Source organism: Lathamus discolor, chromosome 4 (assembly GCF_037157495.1).
Source record: "Lathamus discolor isolate bLatDis1 chromosome 4, bLatDis1.hap1, whole genome shotgun sequence".
Classification (NCBI taxonomy): Eukaryota; Metazoa; Chordata; class Aves; order Psittaciformes; family Psittacidae; genus Lathamus; species Lathamus discolor.
In genome coordinates, this window is record NC_088887.1 from 6634254 (window position 1) to 6656010 (window position 21757).

The window sequence follows — 21757 nt, forward strand, 5'->3', positions numbered from 1 at the left end:
GACAGGTTGTAATGGTTTTGTCTTCTCTAAAAGCTGGCGCCTTCTCACACCACCCTGAGCAATGCGATAGAGCCACCAAGAGCTGCCACATTTTAAGGTCTGGCAAAATAGATTGGCTGCTGCAAGGGAGGAGATGGGGTGTATGAAGAGACATTGGTTATGGAGGCGGGGAGGGAGAGCTAGCTTTCCTTGCATGTCCCCTCTGGTCTTAAGATCAGAGGGTCAAAAGACAATTCACATCAGAAGGGCACTAGCCCAACTTTCAGCTTGAAGCAGGGTGAGCTCTGAGGTCAGACCAGGCTGCTCAGAACTGTATCTAGCCTGTTTTTACAAACTTCCAAGGATGGAGACAGCATGGCCTCAGTGGATAGCTTGATCCACTGCTTGATTGCCCTCCCGGTTGAAAAGCTTTTCCTCACATAGAGCTTGAGCTTCCCTAGTTTCAGCCGATGGCAGTTGTCTCTCATCATCCTACCAAGCACTGCTGTGAAGAGCCAGACCTCATCTACTTGGCAACCTCTCCATAGTTATTGGAAGCTGCTGCCTGGTTCCCCCAAAGTCATCTCTTCCCAGGCTGAACAAGCCCAGTCCCTCACAGGACTGTGGGCTCCAGCCCCGGACCAGCATGGTGGGCCACTGCTGCAGTTGATCCTGTTGGATCAGTTTCCTGTGTTTGGAGCCCCCAGACCAGACATAGGATCTCCATTTCCCATCCAATGCTTGTCTCCCTAGAGCAGGAGCACCAGAGCCCTAGCAGGCCACACCACCTCCCCTGCTTCTGCATTTCTTTGTCTGCTTATCTACACTGCTGTTTCAAGCCAGTTCTGTCATCATTTTTTGCACACAGTTTTGCTCATAGCAAACACTGAGCTAATGTCAACAAAGCAAGCACAGATACAGCCCTGGAGACACAGTGAGCCAGGGCATTACTCAGAAATGGACACAGCTGCAGCTGAAGACTTGGCTGGAAAGCAGCAAGACTTATTGGTGGCACTGGCTGGAGCTGGCATCTCACAACCAACTACTAAGAGTGTTGTGGAGAGATGACCTAAAGTAAGTCCTGTCCTTTCCTAAACCCTGCTGGGACCTTCTGCCTGCTTGAGAGCCACCTTGACTCTTTGAGCTCAGGGACAGTTCAGGGGCTGAAGCGGGCTCTTCTGTTTTCATGACACTAATGGCTTTATTGCACAGTCACCAGGAACAGACTCCGTTAACCTGGCTGTACAATATTGGGTAATGTTTGCTCTGAAACAGAGCAATATTTAGCCCCATTGCAATGCGGGTGGGATGAGGATGAGGATAACTGGGAATTTCCATCATTTTATTACAGCAGTATCTGAAAGTCTTGAACTACAGACCTGGAACCCCTTAGGTGAGGCTCAAGAAGAACACAGGCTGGGTAATCTCCAAGTTAAAAGTCTTTAGGTGTCCCTTATTTTCCCATTTGCCCAGGAAGGCTCTCTCCATACCATGGCCTCTTTCAGCTTTGCCATAAAAAAAACAAACACGGGCAGTGAGGGATTCTCCAGCTCAAGGCAGAGGATGCAAGTATCATTTGTCATTGCCAAAGAAATAAAGTACCTGGCACCTGCCGCCTACCCTTGAAACTCCTTTCCTACCAGACAATACTTCAGAGTAAAGAGTTCACCTAGCTTATTTTTTGACAGTGAAGATTTATAGGTTTGAATCCAGTTTTGCAAACCACAGATGTGAAAAGTTGTGTATTCTCTAGCTGTGAAGATGATCAAAACACAACCGGACATGGTCCTGGGCAGCCTGCTCCAGCTGACCCTGCTTGCGAAGGGGAGTTGGACTATGTGCTCTCCAGAGTCACTTCTAACCTCAGTGGTTCTGTGATTTAGCTTAAACAAGCTCTTTATAGTTAGTGGCAGCAGCTCTTAAATATAGATCTTCTGAAACATTAAGTATAGATGTACTTCATTAATATTTTAGCAACAGCCTTTGTTGTCAGATAAATATGACTCAGAAACACAATGAATTGTTATCACATAAACATGATTCATAAACACAATGAATTAAGCATGGAAGAATGAGCATTAGAAGTGCTCGGTGTCTTCTCAGCTACCTTTCTGGATTTATGACATCTGTCTAGTGCATGCTGTGCATAGCCTTTACTCCAAGGAGATTCCAGCTGAAATACATAACAAGACCCAAAAGAGAGACATAAAAAAGCGTAAGACATCAACTCAACAGTATTTGCTACCACATGATGTATATGCTACTGCATGGTACCTGCATACCAGCAGCTTATTAGACGTGAACTGTTCTCATAGGCATCATGATGGAGAGGTGCAAGGAGCTCATCCAAGTCAGAGGCACAGTGAGAGAAAGTACCAAGGGGCTTGCTTGAAAGTTTAACAGCTGGTGTTCAACATCTCAGGGGTGAATGAAAGATGAGGAGGGGAATGGAAAAAGCCTTTCAGATAGAAGATGAGGCAACTTATATTTGATCCAGTAGACAGAGACTCAAAATTCACAGCATGTGCATTAAGAAGCCTTTTGTTTCCTGCTGTATCATTTGCAAGTTCAGGTAGTGAATTTTCACTGGGAGAAAAAGGAGGGAGAGTCATGGGACAGCAAACCCCTTTGCTTCCCTATGTTCTCCATTAGCATTTTCCTATGCAATGTGTATTTCATGCCACGTGGCAGAGACAAAGCTGTAGTTTCTTCCCTGTCCCTTTACCTTAATATTTGGTATAGACTTTCCAGAGCAGGGCTGACACCTTCATAAATTTCTACTCAATGCTCAGAGCAGCACTTCCCAGCAGGGACTGCAGTGTGCTAGTGCTGCTCTGACGAGTACAATCACTGGATCACGGCTCACCACCACTTCTTGTAGTGAGTAGTTGGCCAGCTCCAAAAGTAAAGCTCCTGCATCCTGGAACAATGTATGCAAGAAGCAACTAAGACAGATCCTTTCTGATGCGGCTGTGGACCCACTGTTGCAATGGCTCATTCCTTTTCACAATGATAGACAGCAAAGGACCAACCTTTTCTCCTGCCTATGTTCATACAGCTAGAATGCATTAATTGACATACGTATTTATTAATATATTAATTCACACCTGTCCCTGTAATCTCAGCTTCACCAACTTGCATTTCTTCTTTATTTTTTAACCCTTTACACACTGCCAAACAGGCCAGGAGCTCTCTAGAGCAGCCTGTTAGTGTACTATTAACAGACCAGGGGATTTAATCTCATGAGAAAATAAAGCAATAATATTTATACTTTTTTATCACTGCTGACAGCTTTGTGGCAAAAACAAAAAAATCTTTTAAATAACATCTACTTTCTTGCAGAATAGCTCTTATGAAATATGCCTGTGTCATTTTTCTGGGACCATTCAGCAGCAGATGCCAGACAGGTTAATTATTAGCATTTATTTGTGCAGGAAAGATTATAAGAGTGGCCTGCAGCAGAGAGCACATACCCCTTGTCACCAAAAAGCAGATGCTGCATGAACAGAGGCTGGAGAAACCATCTGCATACCTTGCTGTGATGCTTCTGCCTTCAGGCTAGAAGAACCACCCCTAGGAGTGAGGAGAAGATATAGTCACCTTGCCCTGTTGTGTCCGTCCCCACCTGATGCAGCAACTAAAGAGGATGCTAATTTTGCACAAGGCCTGAATTTCATCATCTGACCTTTTATTCAGCAAGGGCAGGACACCCAATCAAGCCCACTTAAGCCACAGCAAAACAAGCCTCAGGAAGAGAGGATGACATCAGACAGCAAGATAAAACCCCTGACTGCAGCCCTAGCCTTCAAAGCTATTTGGCCTCTTTGTCCTTTAATAAATCTTTAACCCAAATCTAGCAGTGAATTTCCACTTTGTAAACGTTAACTTTCAGGTCAAAGGGAACAGAGATGTGTACGGGTTAATGACACACTATTTCACTTCATGTTCCTCCTAGTCAAAAACAAAGACTGAACTTCGACTTAGATTGCCCACTCAGCCTGGGCTTTCATTTGGTTGCTCTAGGCAAGAAAGGGCATGTGGTTTTATTTATGAGCTTGTCTTATACTCGACATCATCTTGAGAGAAGTCCATGGTAGTGCACCAAAAAGGAATTTCCCTGTACGATTTCAGGAGGTATCGAGCCAGAGCTTCTGTGCACTGATAACCCCACAGGGCACAAAACAAGCTTTATCTCAGTGATAGAATGCCAAAGCAGGAAAAAGGAAAACACATTTCTAGCCTTAATAGTATTTGCAGCAGGGGTTGGCTAAGCAGCTGAACTGCCAAAGCTGGAGTTCACTGTCTCTTTGGTGCCACAGACAGCTCTGATCATCTAAACCAACTTCCTTACAAACATGCTGGGAGACTTTTCCTCAAAGCTGTGCTAAAACACGCCTTTCAGAAAGCTACTCATTCTACCCTGAAAAATCCCAAAGGATGGCAAATGTGCTTTTTTCTATTAACTGTTTTGGGTGTCATCACTCCCACTGTTAGAGAACTACAACAAACTTCAAGATCCATTCAGACTCAGGTCCTGAGACTCAATGGTTTATTGCAGATTTGCTTGCACAGCTGGAAAGCCCCTACTCACATATTCAGTTAGAGATGGAAGACTTCTTAACTTCTTCAGAGGGTTCTCATGTACCAGAAAGAAACATACTTTCCCCATTTCCTGATCAGATGTTAGAATAAACCCACAGTAGCTCAATTTGGTAATACTGATACTTTTGGGTACATGTCAGGCCCTCACTAGGCAGGAGAGCTTTGCTACTGAATGGACATTTGACATTAAGGAAGATTGGGACAGATTTTGTTTTCCTTCCCCTCTTCCCCCTGACATCTACATCATGTTTTCTCCAAAAGCAGCGTCTCTCTGAGGACCTAACGCACTGTGCTGCAGCAAAGCACGCCCTAAGGAAAGCTCTTCCTCTGAGCACCTTCTGGTTACTTGCCAGCCAGTGACAGGTTCATCAATAATGATAATGGCTTTTTGTCAAAGAAAACCAGTGCACTAAGAGACAGACTTGCTCAGCCCTATAAGGGAATCAAAGTAACCAGCGTCCTCATAAGGAAAGTGAGACAGGAACATGACTTCTAATGGGAAGAGCTGACTAACAAAAGAAATAGAAGGATTAAGCTCCCTTTGCTGAAAAGCAGAAGCAGGTATTTGATCAGTGAAGTCCGTCATCTCCTTATCAATTGTGATAGCCCCAACATCACTCGACCTCACTGAGAAATCTATTGGCTGCAGGTTACGACGCAGCAGCTCAGATCTCATTTGTGACAAATGGAGCATACAGCAGCTGCCTCTGCAAATACTATCAATAATGAAAATTTGTATTAAGGTTGCACCCAAACTCCAATATCCTGGGTAGGTTTCACACGCCTAAAGCCAATGGCAGCCTTGCTGAAGGCTGTTGGCAAGGAGAGAGAAATCCTGTTGCTACAAGAACAAAAACGTACACACAAGAATTCGCGTACACCTGGGTTTCCTACTTTTCTGCATGGGAATCAAAAGGGGCAGATTTGGGAGATTTTCCATATTCAGGACATATTCACACTTCCGATTATCCTCTCAGCCATCAAACCAGTTATAAATCAACCAGAAAGCTCTGCTGAGCCCCTTGGGAAGAGGGGAAGCTCACTGTTTACTTACTATACATTTCACCTATGTGCACACGGGAAGTCTTAACACATCTCAGATGTACCTGTATGAGCCATCTTCACTGACACATCTGGTACAGGTATTTCCCAGGCATATATTTCTGCCTGGAAAATAACACAGAGGGACTGATTAGCTCCAGTTCAAAGGAGCTGGGTAAAAGTGCTTTGATGTGAAATGCATGTGCCTGTGACAGACACCAGAGAGACAGACAGGAGAAGGGATGTAGGAAAACAGAGACATGCAGAGAGAGGCAAAGAGAGAGACAGAGAGAGAAATCAAGTGGTACAGCAAGAGACAAGGGCAGCAGAAAGAAACAAAGAGAAAGAAGAAAGGGCAAAGCAGAGCGTGGAGCAGGGGGTACAAAGAGAGGGGTCTTTGTGAGCACAGGTGACAAAGAAGAGTCAAGACAGGTGGGACATGGGAAGTGGGGAAAGAAAGAAGGGTAGAACTTTGGGGAAAGGGAGATGGAGGAACAGGGAATGAGGGTATGGTTGGGCAGAGGCAAGACACAGGGTCATGGGGGGCAGGAGGCCACAGGTTGGAACTAGATGATCTTGAGGTCCTTTCCAACCCTAACTATTCTATGATTCTATAATATAAACTGAAACACAGAGAAGTAGGAGCGAAGTGTGACACATGGAAGTTGTCTGGTGTCACAGCCCAGGCATGGAGGTGAACCTCTTTTGGGCAGCTGCAACAGGTGAGGTGCAAACAGCAATCCAACTAACTCTGGCTGCTCAAGCACTCCTGATTCTGACACAAAAATAGCATTTCCTTTCAACATACATGAACATCAAGAACATACATGACTCCATTACACATCACCTTGTCCTAAAAGAAAATTTATACCCAATTGTGGTTACTTGATGAGATTTGAACAAATAAAGAACTTAACCTGGACTGGAGACCTGTTTGTATTAAAGCAGCAAAGATGCTGGATTCATGACACTGCATTAACACAGGTGTAAGACAACCACTGCACTCAAGCCTATGATCCAGAAACCAGAAAGGGTTTGGCTGGACAATGAATGTTGGCAAGATCAACACAGCTTTGGAGGTTTTCTTAAGTGACATTTTAAAACTGCTCTTTAGACATTTTAAGACAGAAGTAAAGCAGAAGCATGGAAGGGATGAGGCAGTAAGGGTAAAGGCAATAAAAACAGGGATGGTCACTCCACATTATTTACTGGACCCTGCATTTGATATACACCACAGCAGATGTAAGGTATTCTTGCTCTGTACATAACAATGCGGGTACAAACAAGTTATGGTGCTAAACTGGTGGCGCTTGTGTGTGGAGCCACCACCTTTGATTAAAACAGAGAAAGATGCTCCTAATCCCACACTACACCTACTCAGCAGGCTAATGGTGCCTTCAACAACTGCCATTCCCATGGTCGGTCTAATTTGCAATTATCAGTCCATTCTGCCTCTGCATTACATTTAGGAAAATAGAACCAAGCCAAGCAAATACCAAGCTTTCAAGAAAGCTGCAGTGTGCGTCAGCCACACAAATATAAACCCCACAAAGCAGGGATAGTGCAATTACACAAACCCCAAGCATGGGAAGCCCATGCAACTTTCGGATCCTATTTAAACTTAATTTGAATATGTTAATATCCTTAACTTGGCCCTGATGAAATATCAGAAGTGGGTAAAATCACATGAAAAAACCCCACAGAGGTGTTTTACAAAGCAGTCTGCTCCAATCTGATACTACAAGTGCTGAAACACTGCAATTACGGTGAGATGGGTCTGCAATCATTTTTCAGGACTATTGATGGAGACAGCACAGAAATTTAACCTCTACCCTTTGGAATGGTAACAAAAAGACAGCTGTAGAAAGGATTTCAGAGCTTTAATACTATTTCAGTTAAATGATCTGTTTCTAGAATCACAGAATAGTTACGGTTGGAAAGGATCTTAAGATCATCTAGTTCCAACCCCCCTGCCCTGGGCAGGGACACCTCCCACTAAACCATGGCAGGACCAAGGGTGGTGATATCAGAGTAAATACTGTGACAACACAACTCTGGTTCTCACTGCCTTTAAGTTAAACATCCAGACTAAAATAAAAAAGGGTGAACTCTTAACTCCTCATGTACTGAAACCACTGCAATCTGATAAACAGATACACCAGGACCATGCCTCCAGGGAACTCACCTTCATTTTGCAGATATAACAGTGAGACTGACCATGAAGTAAATCACTTGTCAAAGCACACGTCAGTTCAAGAGCCGATGAAGACACCCTATGAGGAGTTTCTATGGCTCACAGCTGGATGAGTGGGCCCAAGCAGACTTGACTGAGTCTAGAGGAGAAGCCACAGCCTCAACCACACTTCTCTCCCAATCTGCTAACCTTCTACCACTCACATGCTCTACTTCTCCACAGTGCTGCTCCCTTTACCTTATCTGGCTCCTACCACAACAGTATCTCTAATTTACTTCTAGATCCTGATTGTCATTACCTTCAGCCCCACTGATGCACAGGACTTGTGCATCCTCTCCTCTTCTGGGAGCATGAATTGACCTTCACAAGATTTCTCAAAGACTTTGTTTCTTCTTTATTGAGCCTGAGGATTGAAACACATAAATACACGTAAGCTGCAAGTAGGGCTTACGCCACCCTACATCATGCTAAGCAATGTTCTTTTTGTGATTAACTGAAGAGGGCTACTTTGGAAAGACCTGTGCAATTGTTTCTTCATGCAGCACCTTAAACTTAATGGCCTCCCTTACTCTGCAACACTTCCCATTCTCCTAAAGATAGAGGGGGTGAAGGAAGAAATAGCCCTAGCTTGCTTGTCCTGCTCTGCAGTTCCTTAGTAACCTGAGGGAGCCCAGATCTGGTTACCCTAAGGCAGCACCTGACCTTGAGAAAATAATTCCAGCTAAGAGCAAAGAGACATTGGTGCTGTCACAAGCTGCACAGCTCAGACAGGGGTTATCTGCTAGGAATATTTTGGTACCTTATTTTCCCTGGTTGTAAACTAAATATAAACTAGTAACAGATTTCATACAGGCATCTAAAACTTACGGCACTCGTGTTTGCAAATGCTCCAAATGCACCTTTCTGGAAATGGCCTAGGGAGAAGCAAAGTATCCATATTTTAGTAAGTTTGACTGATGCACCTAGCTGTCATTTTTGTTCCTGATTAGTGGCAACAAGCAGTTTGCCATTTATTTCTAAGCAGCTGCTAGAGAAGAGCTGCAGGCAGATGTAATCTGGAAACTGCACACTCTGCTTGCTGTCAATTTCACACCAACTTTCTTCAATTCCCATTTATTATTAATCTGTATTTATATCTAACTCCAGCTCTTAGTTAGCCTTTGCCAGAGGCTTAACCATTAGAGGTGACTGTAAGGAAGGAGAGGAAAGAAGAAACTGTCATAAATCGGGCTTTTACCACTCCATATAATTCTGGGAAGGTGAGAAATCACGCAAAGCTTGGGCTATTTAGGAAGACAACACCCTGCACAGCACATCAGACCAGGACAAGTCTCCTTTATCCTCAGTACTAAATATGAAAGGGAGATGTCCCTTCATAGAACCTCCCTTCTAACCATTTTCAGTTCCTGCTTTTTACAGGACTTGATATCCCTTTCAAATTTCAAGCCATTCTAATTCAGAGGGTGTTCTTACATTTCATGCTTTCTCAATCTGCTAAGCCCTCAGGCTCACTAAGACCATTTGTTCCAAATAAGCATTGTATAAAAACATTATTTCCCCCAGATTTCAATGTCTTTTAATTGAAGACCACACTTAATTATGGAAAGAGAAACAGAAGCACTCGATTCACTTCATCCTCTCCAAAGTAAACAATTTTAAGCAGCAGAATTAATACCACTTGTTTTCTCCTCATGATTTTCTTTTTAAGGCTTACAGTCTTTTTTCATCTCTTGCCTGCTTCTTTTACCCCTTTTGAATAGGGCTGAACAGTATGTTCCAGGTGAAACACCACTATTCATTTAGTGAAGGCATTCTATTTTCCAGACAGTTCCTTACCCATTCTTACATTTTACTTGCTTGTTTGTTCACTTTCCTGTAATTAAGAAGTCCACTCAGTGTCATCTCTCCTTCAGAGAATGTATGATGCATGTAATTCATTGCAAAGACTGTCCATAAGTTTTCCAAAATGGAGACAAAGATGTCTCCATACATATATGCTGTGTATGATAAAGCTTCCCCCAGCCATGTGAGAGGCATTCAATTTATTGCACGCTTTCCCCAAATGTTCCCATATATCCAGAAGGCCTACAATCCTAAGAAACACTCTAGGCTTCTGATTAGAAATTTTTGGGAATTTTTCCTTAAGTCTTTTCCAGCAAAAGTAGCTTCAGCAGCCTATATCATTTTATTCTGCTTGATATAAGCATTATTGTCTTTAAGCATCCAGACAGAATAGGAATGTTGTTAGGAACTCTGAGAGGTCATCTTCCACTTCTTAAGTGTTCAATCATAATGAAGGCTCTTCAGTGTTCCTCCTCCAAATCTTTTCCTTTCAGAGAAGCCAGGAATCTAGAGACATGAAAGACAAGTCATTATATCAGCATCAGCATGAGCTCCCTCTAGCCCACATCTCAGTGCCTGTTACCAAGCCAACTGCAACAATGTCTTTCTTCCTCTTCCACACTGTCTCCAGAACCAGGACTAAAAAGCTCCAAAACTTGAATATGGCTCATTTTTAATGTGGCTTTTTTGGCAAAGGCCATGATGAAAGCCTTAATTTCTCGGCAAATACTAAACCAGTTAATTACAGAATTCAAAGTCCATTGTTTCGCCCCAATTTAAACGCAAACAAGAATTTCTCCTTTGTTAATTTTTACAACTATAAAACAGTATTCCCAAGTCTTATTGAGGAGCTGTTGAGACTTTACGCCTTCTAACCTGAAAGAGGAGTACTTCACTGGTAGTTTAAAGTAGTTTCAACAATTGCTGAAAGCTTTAAAACAACCATCATAATAGAAATGGCTACAAGGATGCAAGTGATTAGCACTCCTGCTTTTGCAGCCAAACTGGAGATGCTGCTTACACTGTATCAATGAGTGCGCACAAAGAAAATCTCCTTCAAACCATCAGAAGCTTCTCTGGCTAATGGTATTCCAAACAGATTTGCAATGCAGTGCACTCATGAATTCCCCCAAAAGAAAGAGATGCACTGCTTTCTAATACTGTGGAAGATCTCTGTCTATTGGCATCATAAAACTATTTGATTACAGTCCGGGGTAACTTTCAGATAGCTAACTTCAAACAAGCACAAACAGCAGGCCCAGCCATCTCCCAGAACAATTCCACACTATTATAAGAAACACGGTATATGAAAATGGAAGGTGTCAACCAAGCACTACACATCATGCCAAGAGACCATGGCATTTATGGATGGTATGAGATGAACGTCTAACTTAGAATACAAAGCAGACTGCTTAAGTTACACACTTCATGGGTGAACTGAGAAAGCTAGAGCTTATCCAGAAGAGAAATCCACTGAACCCCCTCACAATTTACATGTAGTTGGGGTTTTCAAGCCCAAAATGCAAACAGATATGCAAGGTATTCATTCAGGAATGCAATCACAACTAAACCGTAGCATGACACCCGAGGTAAAACATCATCTGCTTTAGCATTTTTGATATCAAAGTCACTAATTAAGAGTAACCATTATTTACTCATCAGAGATCTCATCAGAGCCCCAATTTGGAGCTTCTCATTCTTTTAATCCTAAAGAAGTCTACAGCAGAAATACCTCAAAACACAAGTGATCAAAGGGATCTACTGTAGAAAACACACAAACACATTCATAAGATTTACATTAAATAGATAATTTAAAACATAAACATCAAGAGGTTATATTGAAATCCCTGGTTCCAATTTGGATTCTGTCTCTTTAAATAGAACTGTCCTCTACTTAAGATTTGTTTTAAGCTTTTGAGCTGGTGTCAGTGAGGCAGATAAAAGCAGCCATCAGCAAGCTATAATCTTTGACATGTGGCCATAAGGAATATAAAGTTAATCCCTGGCTAGCCACTAGAAATGATTAAATAAGAAAACTAAAAATCTTACATCATGCATCAAGGACAACCAGCACACAAGCAGATTTCTAGCATTAAGCTATTATCTCCACGGAAGGGAGAGACTTCCCTTCATAAGAATGCAGGGAGGAGGGAAGAGAGGAAGAAAAAGGCATCATGCAGAACTGAAGGAGGAAAAAAGCCAATTCATTTTTAAAAGGCACAAAAAAACCCCAAAAACCCATTTTAAAGAAAGTAAGCATTTTGTAATTCCTGACTATTTTTTCCCCCCACTCTCCCTAAGGGGCTTTCAGCACAGCTACAGCTAACCATACATTTGACTGTATTTTAGTGGTGCTATTCACAGTAATTTGCAAGCACCTCATAGATACAGTAAGTGGAACCTTGCTACTCGCTGCAGGGTAGACTGCACATGGGAAGGTGGGGGGCTAAAAAAGTTGAAGTATGGCCTGCCCAAACCAGAAGAGTTATTTTGCTGGTTCTTCACCAGGTGTACTGAAAACAGTTAATTCAGCCATTTAGGGATTAACTACAAGGTGGTATCATACTGCCATTTCCCTTGCGGCTCCACTGGTTCTGTGAAAACTACCCATACAAAACCCATAAAATGCTAGTTCCAGCTGCGCAAAAAAAGCCTTTTCATTGACTTTCAGGGCAGCATCTCTGGCCTAAACATGAAGCCAAGCAGCCTGAAACTAAGACATCTGAAAGAAATCATATTTGCCTATTTTACCTTACTCTTCCAACTTCTCCTATGTTAGCATACTTAATTATTTCACTGCCAATCACACTACAGACAAATACTTCAGCTGACAAAAGTCACAGAATCATAGAAGAATTAGGGTTGGAACGGACCATAAGATCATCTAGTTCCAACTCCCCTGCCATGGGCAGGGACACCTCAAACTAAACCAACCCAGCCTTGAACACTGCCAGGGTTGGCTCATTCACAATTTCCCTGGGCAACCCACTCCAGTGCCTCACCACCCTTACAGTAAAGAACTTCTTCATTATATCCAATCTAAACTTCCCCTGTTTAAGTTTTAACCGGTTATCCATTGTCCTGTCACTACAGTCCCTGATGAACAGTCCCTCCCCAGCATCCTCATAGGCCCCCTTCAGATACTGGAAGGTTGCTATGAGGTCTCCAAAGTCTGCCATTATTCTGTCTATCTAAAACAGCTGTGCTTCCACAGATTTAAAAACTCAATTACCAGCACATGTTATCACTTAAGCCATGTGAAGCTCATGTTTTAAGAGGACTCTGACAACTGTTTCATGACAGAGGGAGAAACAAAAAAAAGGAGGAAAAATGACAAACCTGATTGCCATCTCTTAAGAAGTATCTCTTCTCTATGACCTGGGAAAAACAGAGAATGACCTTAGCTGGCAGGCATATGCATAGCCTCAGATTCCAATCAACAGTTCACATGTGAACACTGAAACTCACAGCTAACTGGGACAAGGTCTAAACCCACGTCACCTGCTCCAGGCCTATTGCTTTAAGTGCAATGCCCTATTACCCACAGAAAGAGTAGCCACCTCCAGCCATTCTTAGTAAAGCTGTGTTATTCTCAACTCAAACACACCTCATTTAGTTAGACCGCTTAGTAACAGAGGTGATGGTTTGGGTGCCTCCTTACTATATTAGACTCAGTTATTCCAGTCCCTCTCTGCATGTGCAGCAGTTCTGAGCGCTAGAAAAAGCTCATTTTGCATGTACATAACTTTAGGAGTTCTGAGTAGCCCCTGCACATAGGTGATGCTTGAGAAGAGGTAGAAGGATACCTATGTGGGCAGTACCAACAATCTAAGAACCAAAAGGTTATTTGTATCACTGTACAATCCACACCCTCCTCCAAAGAAAATTCAAGCCAAATTTCCTCTAAAGCATGATCTGTTACGTGCATGAAGTGATCCGCTCCACTATGGTATCTTTGTTGAGGGGATGCTTAAACCAAAGCATTCCTTCTATTGCTTTCACTGTAGGCCTTGACACTCTTTTGCAGGGACAGTAATATGCTTTAACCAGGATTAACAGAGCTAACCATAGTCTTGGAACTCCCCACATTACTGCCTTAGCACACTGCAAACCCTCTGGCCTGCCAAAGGACTCCCAAAACCTATGCAGAGTGCCTTTGCACATTATTTTTCATTGTTCTATGCAGATCAAGCATAAAATCTTCAAGATATTTTCTAGAGGTTTGTTAATGCAGACCAATCTTTGGCCTCCCCCAGCATACAATACATAGAAATATAAAGCATAATTTAATTGACTTGACTTACCTTATCAAAAAACCTGCTTAGTTTGACAGCATTGGATGAACCTGCAGCCAGGTAACGAGGATTGGTGCAATCCTAGAACACACGAAAGAAAACATACCAAGCACAAGGAAATCAATGCAAGGAAGCCCTATACATGGAAATCAACATACCCCTTCCCTGATACAGGCATATGGAGTCAGCCAGGGAAAACACAGCGTATCTACTCATTTCTGCTCCAGAACCATTTGAGAGAAAAGGCCAACTTCTGTTCTGTGAATCAACCAGAGAATTCTAAGCACCCCCTTATGTGCTCCACACGTCCCTTCTGCCACCAGCTATACAGTCAGCTAATCATTTGTACATGCTACACATGAGATTGTGTGTGCCTGTATACAAGCATTCACACAGCATGTGTGTATCTTTTTATACACATATATATACATCTTATATATACGTGTATATAAGAATAAAATGATCTTGATGTTTCATTCAAAGATAGTCTGCATCAGAACTAAGAACAGGGAAGAGGATACGACTCCCAGTCATCAATTCTAAGTTTTGGTGACCTTATCTAACACCCCCTACATCTCTAGTGAAACAAAGATGACAGCTTCATTAAGCAAGGGGGACAGCCTATCAAAACGAGCGTGACTCCACCATCATTGAGAAAACCTGCAAAAGCCCAACTTTTGTCACAACATCTTTACTTACTAAAAATCAGACTCCTGTATAAAAGAATAACAACCCTCATGACAAGGATACTAACCAAATTAATCTCTTCAGCGTTGAAATCCTCGGCCAAGAAAGCTGTTCTGGTTAAAACTTCATTCCGCTTAGTTTCTGGGATCTGATCCAGCTTAGTTCCTATTACCAGCAGTGGAATCTGGTTATCAGCAAACTGTTCACGGTCATAGTCCCTGATGAGGGAAACATACACTCCTGAACGAAGTGATGGTCATGTAAGTGGGCACAGGGGCACATTCAGCTCCCCTGCCCTTTCAAATAATGGTCACTTATTTGTTATGGGTCATTATTTATCTAAGTGAGAATGTGCTGTATCTGTAAATTAAGGAAGGGCTTCTGCATCTAGGTCACTACAGAGAAATGGAAAGAAAGAGCGAAGAAATCAAGAGCTGGACTTCTTTTCAACACAGATGAACTGCAGAACAAATGCTAACACAAGCAGGAAATAAACAGGACTTCCAGTATTGCACAAAGCATATGCAGGCATCAGAGACAGATGAGAGAGCTGGCATCTCTGAACATCTGAAGTTCCTACATACACACACTTTTTAAAGAGGGACAATGAAATAAGAATGTGAAATAAATTGCAACTGTGAAACACCACCCCTTTTCCAGCTTAGATCAAAGCACAAAGCTTAGATCAATAGCAATTGTGTGGTGTCTAGTAACTAATTCTACATTCAAGTAAGGGTAGCCACCATAAGCTGAATTCCAACAAGCTTTGATTCAGATACAAATAATGATCAAAGATAGCCTTTATAACAGAAATAATTTTGCAATTAATTGTCTTCACAAATCCAAGCTCCAACCCTTCTCCTCAGCTAGGATCACCACTTGTCTTCACTTTTACCTAGACCAAAATTTCCAGAAAGTAATTTTACAACCAAGAGCAACAACTTGTACTAATGGCTGAGCATCTGTCCCTGACAGAAGTTCAGCTTTTGAGAATTTAAACAATAGCGAACAACCTGCATGTGGAAAAACCGGAGAAATCTGCAGGTTTTGTAATGCAAATCCTCTTTTCCCTTTCCCATGTTTCTACCTGTGTACCAGCACAGGCAGGTAAGCAACCAATACTCTTCCCACAAAAAGCTACCCCTTATTATTGCCTCCCTGCTCACATGTGAGGTTTATCAATCATCTTAAAACCTCCTTGACGGTATGTATAACAGGAGCATTGAGGTACAGAAGGAAATACTTGGTAAGAATTTTACAAGCAAATATGCTGTTTAAGCAGTTTCCTAAGAAAATTTTTAGCCATACTCCTGAAACAATTCCCTCATCACCGAAATAAAAAAAAGTAAGTGAAGTTCCTCAGTGTTGGTGCATGGAGGGAAAGCCTTTTGGAACAGAGACATGCCATCCCATCACACTGGAGCTAGGCTTTTTTCAGTGATATCCAGTGATAGGACAAGGGGCAATGGGTGTAAACTGGAGCATAGGAAGTTCCACATTAACATCAGGAAGAACTTCTTTACTGTAAGAGTGACAGAGCACTGGAACAGGTTGCCCAGGGGGGTTGTGGAGTCTCCTACACTGGAGATATTCAAGGCCCGCCTGGACAAGTTCCTGTGTGATGTACTGTAGGTTACCCTGCTCTTGCAGGGGGGTTGGACTAGATGATCTTTTTAGGTCCCTTCCAACCCTTGGGATTCTGTGATTCTGTGATTCTGTGACTTCCTGTACAAGGGCTCTGCACGTCTCAGTACTGACACACGTCTTCAGGTATCAGGGACTAAACCCACTCTGAGAGAGGCCTCAGACAAATGAAGGATGTATAATAACACCTTTTCCCTACCAGCAAAATGGTCCGACGGGTAACATAAAAAAACCCAAAGCAAAACCAAACCCAGTGATTTTCTTTTATATCCCCCATTTTATTCTTTAAGTCTAACCACATCCAATTTCATGTGGACTTCAAGCAGACTCAGAAATGAACAAAGCCTTCCATAACAACTTGGAATGATTCTTTAACCCTGCACATATGTTTTTCACTCACCCATTTGTCACGAGAACTCCTGTTGGAGCGACATCTCTGTTGAGTGCTTCCAAAGACCAGCGATACAAATTCTGGGATGATTTCTTATTGGTTAAGTCATGCACTAATATTATGCCTAAAGTGAAAGAGAAGGCAGCAAGATCCGATTTAATGATATACATTTTTTCCTTATCTTACCCAAATGGTATCTGCAGGTTCCCAGCTATTTGAGAATGAAGAAAGGGATGTATAACTGCTTCAGTTACAGTGAATGAGTAAAGCTGAAAATACTAGGATGCGACATGCTTTTAAAGCTGCTTATCAAGAATTCAGGAAGAGCTAAGAGAAAAATCTCATAAAAGGAGGAAAGGGACAGACACCTCAAAGTTTAATCCACAAGAAGCCTGTGGGTATTTCCTCATTCTGCTCTGTCTGGTCCTAATGATACTGAAACTCCATACTACTGCATCAGAGAATTCAGCCTTTCTCTGGTTTACCTACCTGGTAAACACAACTATCTTTTTATTACACCATCCAAGAAGTCTAAAGGCTGTTTCTTTGTTTCAAAGAGTTTAGAGAGCACTGTTCCATTCCTGTATTTTCAAGATCTAATGCTACATACCTGGGGAGGTATCCAAAGGGTATCAATCTCTGATAAACTTTCACTGTCCACCAAATGGCTGGTAGAAACACAAATTAATAAGATTTCATGTTTTTAAGATAAAGCTTCTAGCATTTTTCATTACCATGATCCTTCAGAATGTAAATTCTGAATAACAGCCAGCCAAACTTCCTAGTTGTGCTATTAACAGACACCCACTTCTGATAACCACAGTTCTTAACTCAATTACCAACTCCTGCTAGTAAATTTCTTCTATTTATTCACACCTTCTGTGGCCTGTAGAATGTTCCCACTTCTTTTAGACTTCAAACTAACAATTCAAGTAAAAAATGGAATTATAACCCTTATCTTCATCAGGATGCATTCTCAACACATTTCACAGCCTACATGTGGAGAAAAAGTATTAATTTTATCTTTCATCTGAACTCCCAAAGGTGCCACCCACTGTACACACTATAAAAGAAACCACATTTCCACAAACAGTTTCCACTACCCCACACCACTGTGCACAGACTCTCCTATGAGAGTTCTGAACATATCACAGCCACAGCTCTATTTCAAAGCATTTATCTCAGTAACAGTGTAAAAAGGCAACTCGACTGTGTGTCCGCTCCCAGTGTAGGGAGAAAAAGTGAGATACAAGATGACTTGGCATACAGCAACAAATTCAGAGGCACTGCTGCATAATCTGTGAGAAACCCTCCCCACTTCCACTCTTCCTCAGTTATGTTTTGGATTGGTTAGTTCCTTATCTGCTTCACTGAAAACCAAAAGAGTTAGTTGCACCAGAAGAAAAAAAACTGTGTCAACATCAAAAAAGAGCAGGCAGGACCAATGACTACCCAAGGAAATGTTCCTCCCCCATTAAGGCCTGCAATCCACAGCCTTACTGTTCAGTCACTGTCCTAGACTATCACAGTCCACACACCAGATGGAGGGTCACCAAAGCACAAGACCTGCGGTCAAACCAAAAGCAAACTGCACCTAACCTTGTCAACAACCAGGTCTCTGACAGCCTGCACAGATGCTGCCACAACTAAACATCAACTGCTTTTTGATCTCAGGTTTTCAGATCACTGCAAGGCCAGAAAGCATAAGCAATCAGGCAGAGGGAACACATTCATCTTCTCTTCTTAAATCAGGTCAAACAGAGGCAATTTGTGAGACAAGCTCTAATGAAGAAATTAATCTAATGAAAGAAACCAGAGCCAAGACAAACTACCAAAGTCAACAGTTTCCAAATGTGAGCTGCCTAATAATAACTTTGGGGCAGTGGAGATAAATAACCCTATTTTAATAACATCATCAATCATAATTCAGACACATAAGTTCAGGATTTCATCTCCTAATGGGCTCTCGTAGGGTATTTCCAAGTCTGACCCACGCTCACTAGCATGCTGTGGACTTGGTGTCAAAAAGAAATCCATCTTTAACATACACCAAAGAGGCTTGCTTTGAGAGAACAACTTAACTCAGACCTTACTTACAGCAGTCTGGTTAACAGCATAAGCAAGAAGTACCTACACACAGTTTTCCTCCTGAGAAAGGAGGAAGAAATAACTAGTTAAAGTATCATAAAGCAAAGATGTTTATTGTATGGCTTAACACATTACCGAAAGGCCCTCAAATGATCTGGAACAAGAAAATCCAACAGAACATTTGAGACAGTTTTTCAGAAGCAGTTTTTAATCTTGTACACATCTATTTGTAATGAACAATCCCGAGATGCCAAAAAGTAACAACTGAAATACTGCTTTGTTATGTTTATAATCTCTTGCTTGCTCTTACTGCTGGTTCTGATGAACTACTCAGCCTTTAAGTCAGAATCTCAATAGAAGGCCTAAAATACTACTTTCTATATAGAGCAAGTTGCAAGATTCAATTCTTAAAGATAATTTGTCAAATTAAATGAACAGAGGCAAGATGGTTATTAGCATATTGCAATTTTATGGGACACCAATTCAGATTTGCCAGGGTAAGATATAATTATTGAAATTCATATAAATTCAAATCATTATTTCCCTGAGGCAGGTTTTGGAACTGAACAGACAAGAAAATATAAATCATATTTCTGCAGGCACATCAGGCCTGGAAATGTGAAGAGAACCTTTATGCCTGCAAGCATAGCTGTAAGGGACATCACTAGAGCGTCAAAGAGTCCCTGCTGCACCAGCTGCACAAGACTGAAGCTAAAAGCTAATGAAGCTCATCTGCATGGGTCTGCCTAAAATAGCTTTCCAGTTCAAAACTGAACCCATCAAATTGTCCCTATGAATTGTATCATTTTTTTTTCTGTATGAATGCACTGAAATCAGAAAAGAGAACAATATAGCCCTCAGCCACACTTAGAGGAATCCTGCCCCAGAACCAAGAGACAGCTCAACAGAAATAGTGATAAAACCAGATTTACAGCAAGCAAACTTACCATTCAGCAAATTATAAAATACTGCTCGTGTGCTTTTCACACTTGTGGCACTACCCACTGAACCTCCAACATCCCACAGCTCAATGTAGTAAGTCTTCTCTTCTGGAGTCCCCTCTTTGTAGTCATGGATCTGATGAAAAATTCGCATCATACATGACCACAGCAGCAGCTCACAGGAGTTAATACACAAAACACATGGGCAGTCAGCTGGAAGGATTATTGTACTTGGATAATATCTTGTAAATGCTCATGTTGACACCATTTCAAATCTCTTAAATAGAAGAGGGATGGAATGAGTCAAGCAGTGGCCACTGGATACTGCAGCTCCTGTATGAGATGGAGCTTTAAGAATGTGCAGGGAGTATCCTTTCCACCTCAGTATTAACAAACCTAATGCCTCCTGACATGCTTAGAAATAGCATGTTGCTAAAGCAGGTGAAAAAGTAAGGCCACGACTTCCTGCATGGTAGTACTGCAAGCATATTAACACAGGGGCCCACACTGGATTCCAACTGACCACAACTTCTTCCTCTCCAAATTCTCATTGACACCTCAACTGGGTTAATTTTTGCCCCTGGGTTAAGTTTTGCTCCACAGTCAAACAGGGTCACCACATTTCTTCTCCCCAGATTTTGGAAATATATTCCTAACCTATAGCAGCATATTTCAAGGAGAGTGGGGCAAAGAGCAATGAAGGAAAAAAACTTAAACATTTATTACTATCCTATGAGGATTGCAGGTTGGGCCAAAAACTTGCTAGGTTAATATCCTCATTCCTCTGACAGTAGGTTCTGCAATGAGCACACAGGAGGAGAAGCAATCCTATGGTCACAACCAGCGCCCTCAAATTAAACAAGCAAATTGCTTTGCCCCAGTGTGTCTGGCTGACAGTTTGGCTGTGCATTGACTGTTTCTTAAGGAAGTGTGGTTTCAATTCTGCGCCTTCTGACTTGGAAGTCTGCTCTGTGACTTGTAACATGCCAGGGACCACTGGAGTCAGGAGAGGTGCTACAAATGACAAATATCCTGCCTGATTTTAACAACTTTGGAAGGAGAAAACTTGCTTATGCAAGTGCTTGGCTCACATTTATTGCTGTTTGCTTCAATAAATTAAACCCTCAGCAGAACAGAACACCAAAATACACCTTTTTCTGGAGCAGTAAGTAATGAAAGGGTAAAAAAGTCAAGGCCCTTCCCTTACACTTCAAGGTAGGGCTACCCAGAAGTCAGGCACATCACCTACTCGAACATCCACCGAGCAGCCCACCGTCCAGGATGGGTTTCCCAACACTTGGTTGTGGCATAAGAGGTGAACAAGCGAAGACTTCCCAACACCTGCAAGCACACACAGAGAACAGCTCCTGGGAGATCACACAAAGCCAGAGAAAACACCAAAGAGCAGCTGGGCACAATCGCAGAATCAGCTCTGTTGGAACAGACCTTTAAGCTCATCCAGTCCAACCATTATCCCAGCAGTGCCAAGGCCACCACTAACCCATGGCACTGAGGTACTCTTCTACACGGTGTGTGAGCACTTGCAGGTACGGTGACTGCAGCACTGCCCTGGGCAGCCTGCTCCAGTGCCTGAGCACCTCTGGGGAAGGAATTGCTCCTCATCTCCAGCCTGAGCCCCCCCTAATTTAGAAGCTCTAACTCAACTCAGCAGCCGTTAACAGCCGCCCACCAGTGCCCAACCGCCAAGGCAGAGAGGGAAGGGGTCCTCCATGGTGCGCACACACACACACGGGGTGCCCCTGGCCCGTCTCCAGGAAGGGCCGCGCAGATGAGGGGGGCGGCGCACCGCGCATGCGCCCCCGGAGGCAGCCGCGTCCCGGCTCCTCGGTGTCGGCGGAAGGGGGCCGCCGCCCGCCGTCCCCGCGCGCGGGGAGCGACACTCACCGGAGTCACCCAACACCAGCACCTTGACCCTGTCCAAGGCCGCCATCTTATCCCCAGGCCGGCAACAACCCGGGACACCTCCGCCAATCGCAGAGCACGTTCCTGCCGCTTCCCTCAGCCTATTGGCTGGCTGCTCAAACTTTCACTT

At 42.7% G+C, this 21757-nt stretch overlaps 2 protein-coding genes and 1 long non-coding RNA gene across 3 annotated transcripts in view; 1 reads left to right on the forward strand and 2 right to left on the reverse strand.

Annotated features, from left to right (window-relative positions):
* Positions 1-10071, reverse strand: part of HGD (homogentisate 1,2-dioxygenase) — a 36968-nt gene extending 26897 nt beyond the window's left edge. The window contains exons 1-3 of the mRNA XM_065676121.1: positions 9663-10071; positions 8684-8730; positions 8115-8219 (exon numbers count right to left, since the gene is read on the reverse strand). Coding sequence (XP_065532193.1) covers positions 8115-8168 — 54 coding nt within the window. The 5' untranslated portion in view covers positions 8169-8219; positions 8684-8730; positions 9663-10071. The remainder of the gene's footprint in view (positions 1-8114; positions 8220-8683; positions 8731-9662) is intronic.
* LOC136012976 (uncharacterized) lies at positions 896-3831 on the forward strand. Its single transcript, XR_010612101.1, has 2 exons — positions 896-1053; positions 3414-3831. It is a non-coding gene; the product is annotated as an uncharacterized LOC136012976 (long non-coding RNA).
* RABL3 (RAB, member of RAS oncogene family like 3) lies at positions 9844-21686 on the reverse strand. Its single transcript, XM_065676123.1, has 8 exons — positions 21610-21686; positions 20954-21045; positions 19711-19840; positions 16685-16799; positions 14708-14858; positions 13963-14034; positions 12998-13036; positions 9844-10165 (listed from the first exon to the last, which is right to left on the reverse strand). Exons 1-8 carry the CDS (start codon positions 21653-21655, stop codon positions 10100-10102), a joined length of 711 nt encoding a protein of 236 aa, XP_065532195.1. The 5' UTR covers positions 21656-21686; the 3' UTR covers positions 9844-10099.
* Positions 21687-21757: the final 71 nt, after the last annotated feature.

Excerpts from the sequence above, each read along its gene's own strand:
- RABL3 (XM_065676123.1), bottom strand. The coding sequence starts at position 21,655 with ATGGCGGCCTTGGACAGGGTCAAGGTGCTGGTGTTGGGTGACTCCG. Across the intron at positions 14,859-16,684 it reads GGAGTTCTCGTGACAAATGG|GGACTATGACCGTGAACAGT; the intron begins GTGAGTGAAAAA and ends TTCCCTCATCAG. Across the intron at positions 13,037-13,962 it reads TAAGCAGGTTTTTTGATAAG|GTCATAGAGAAGAGATACTT; the intron begins GTAAGTCAAGTC and ends TGTTTTTCCCAG.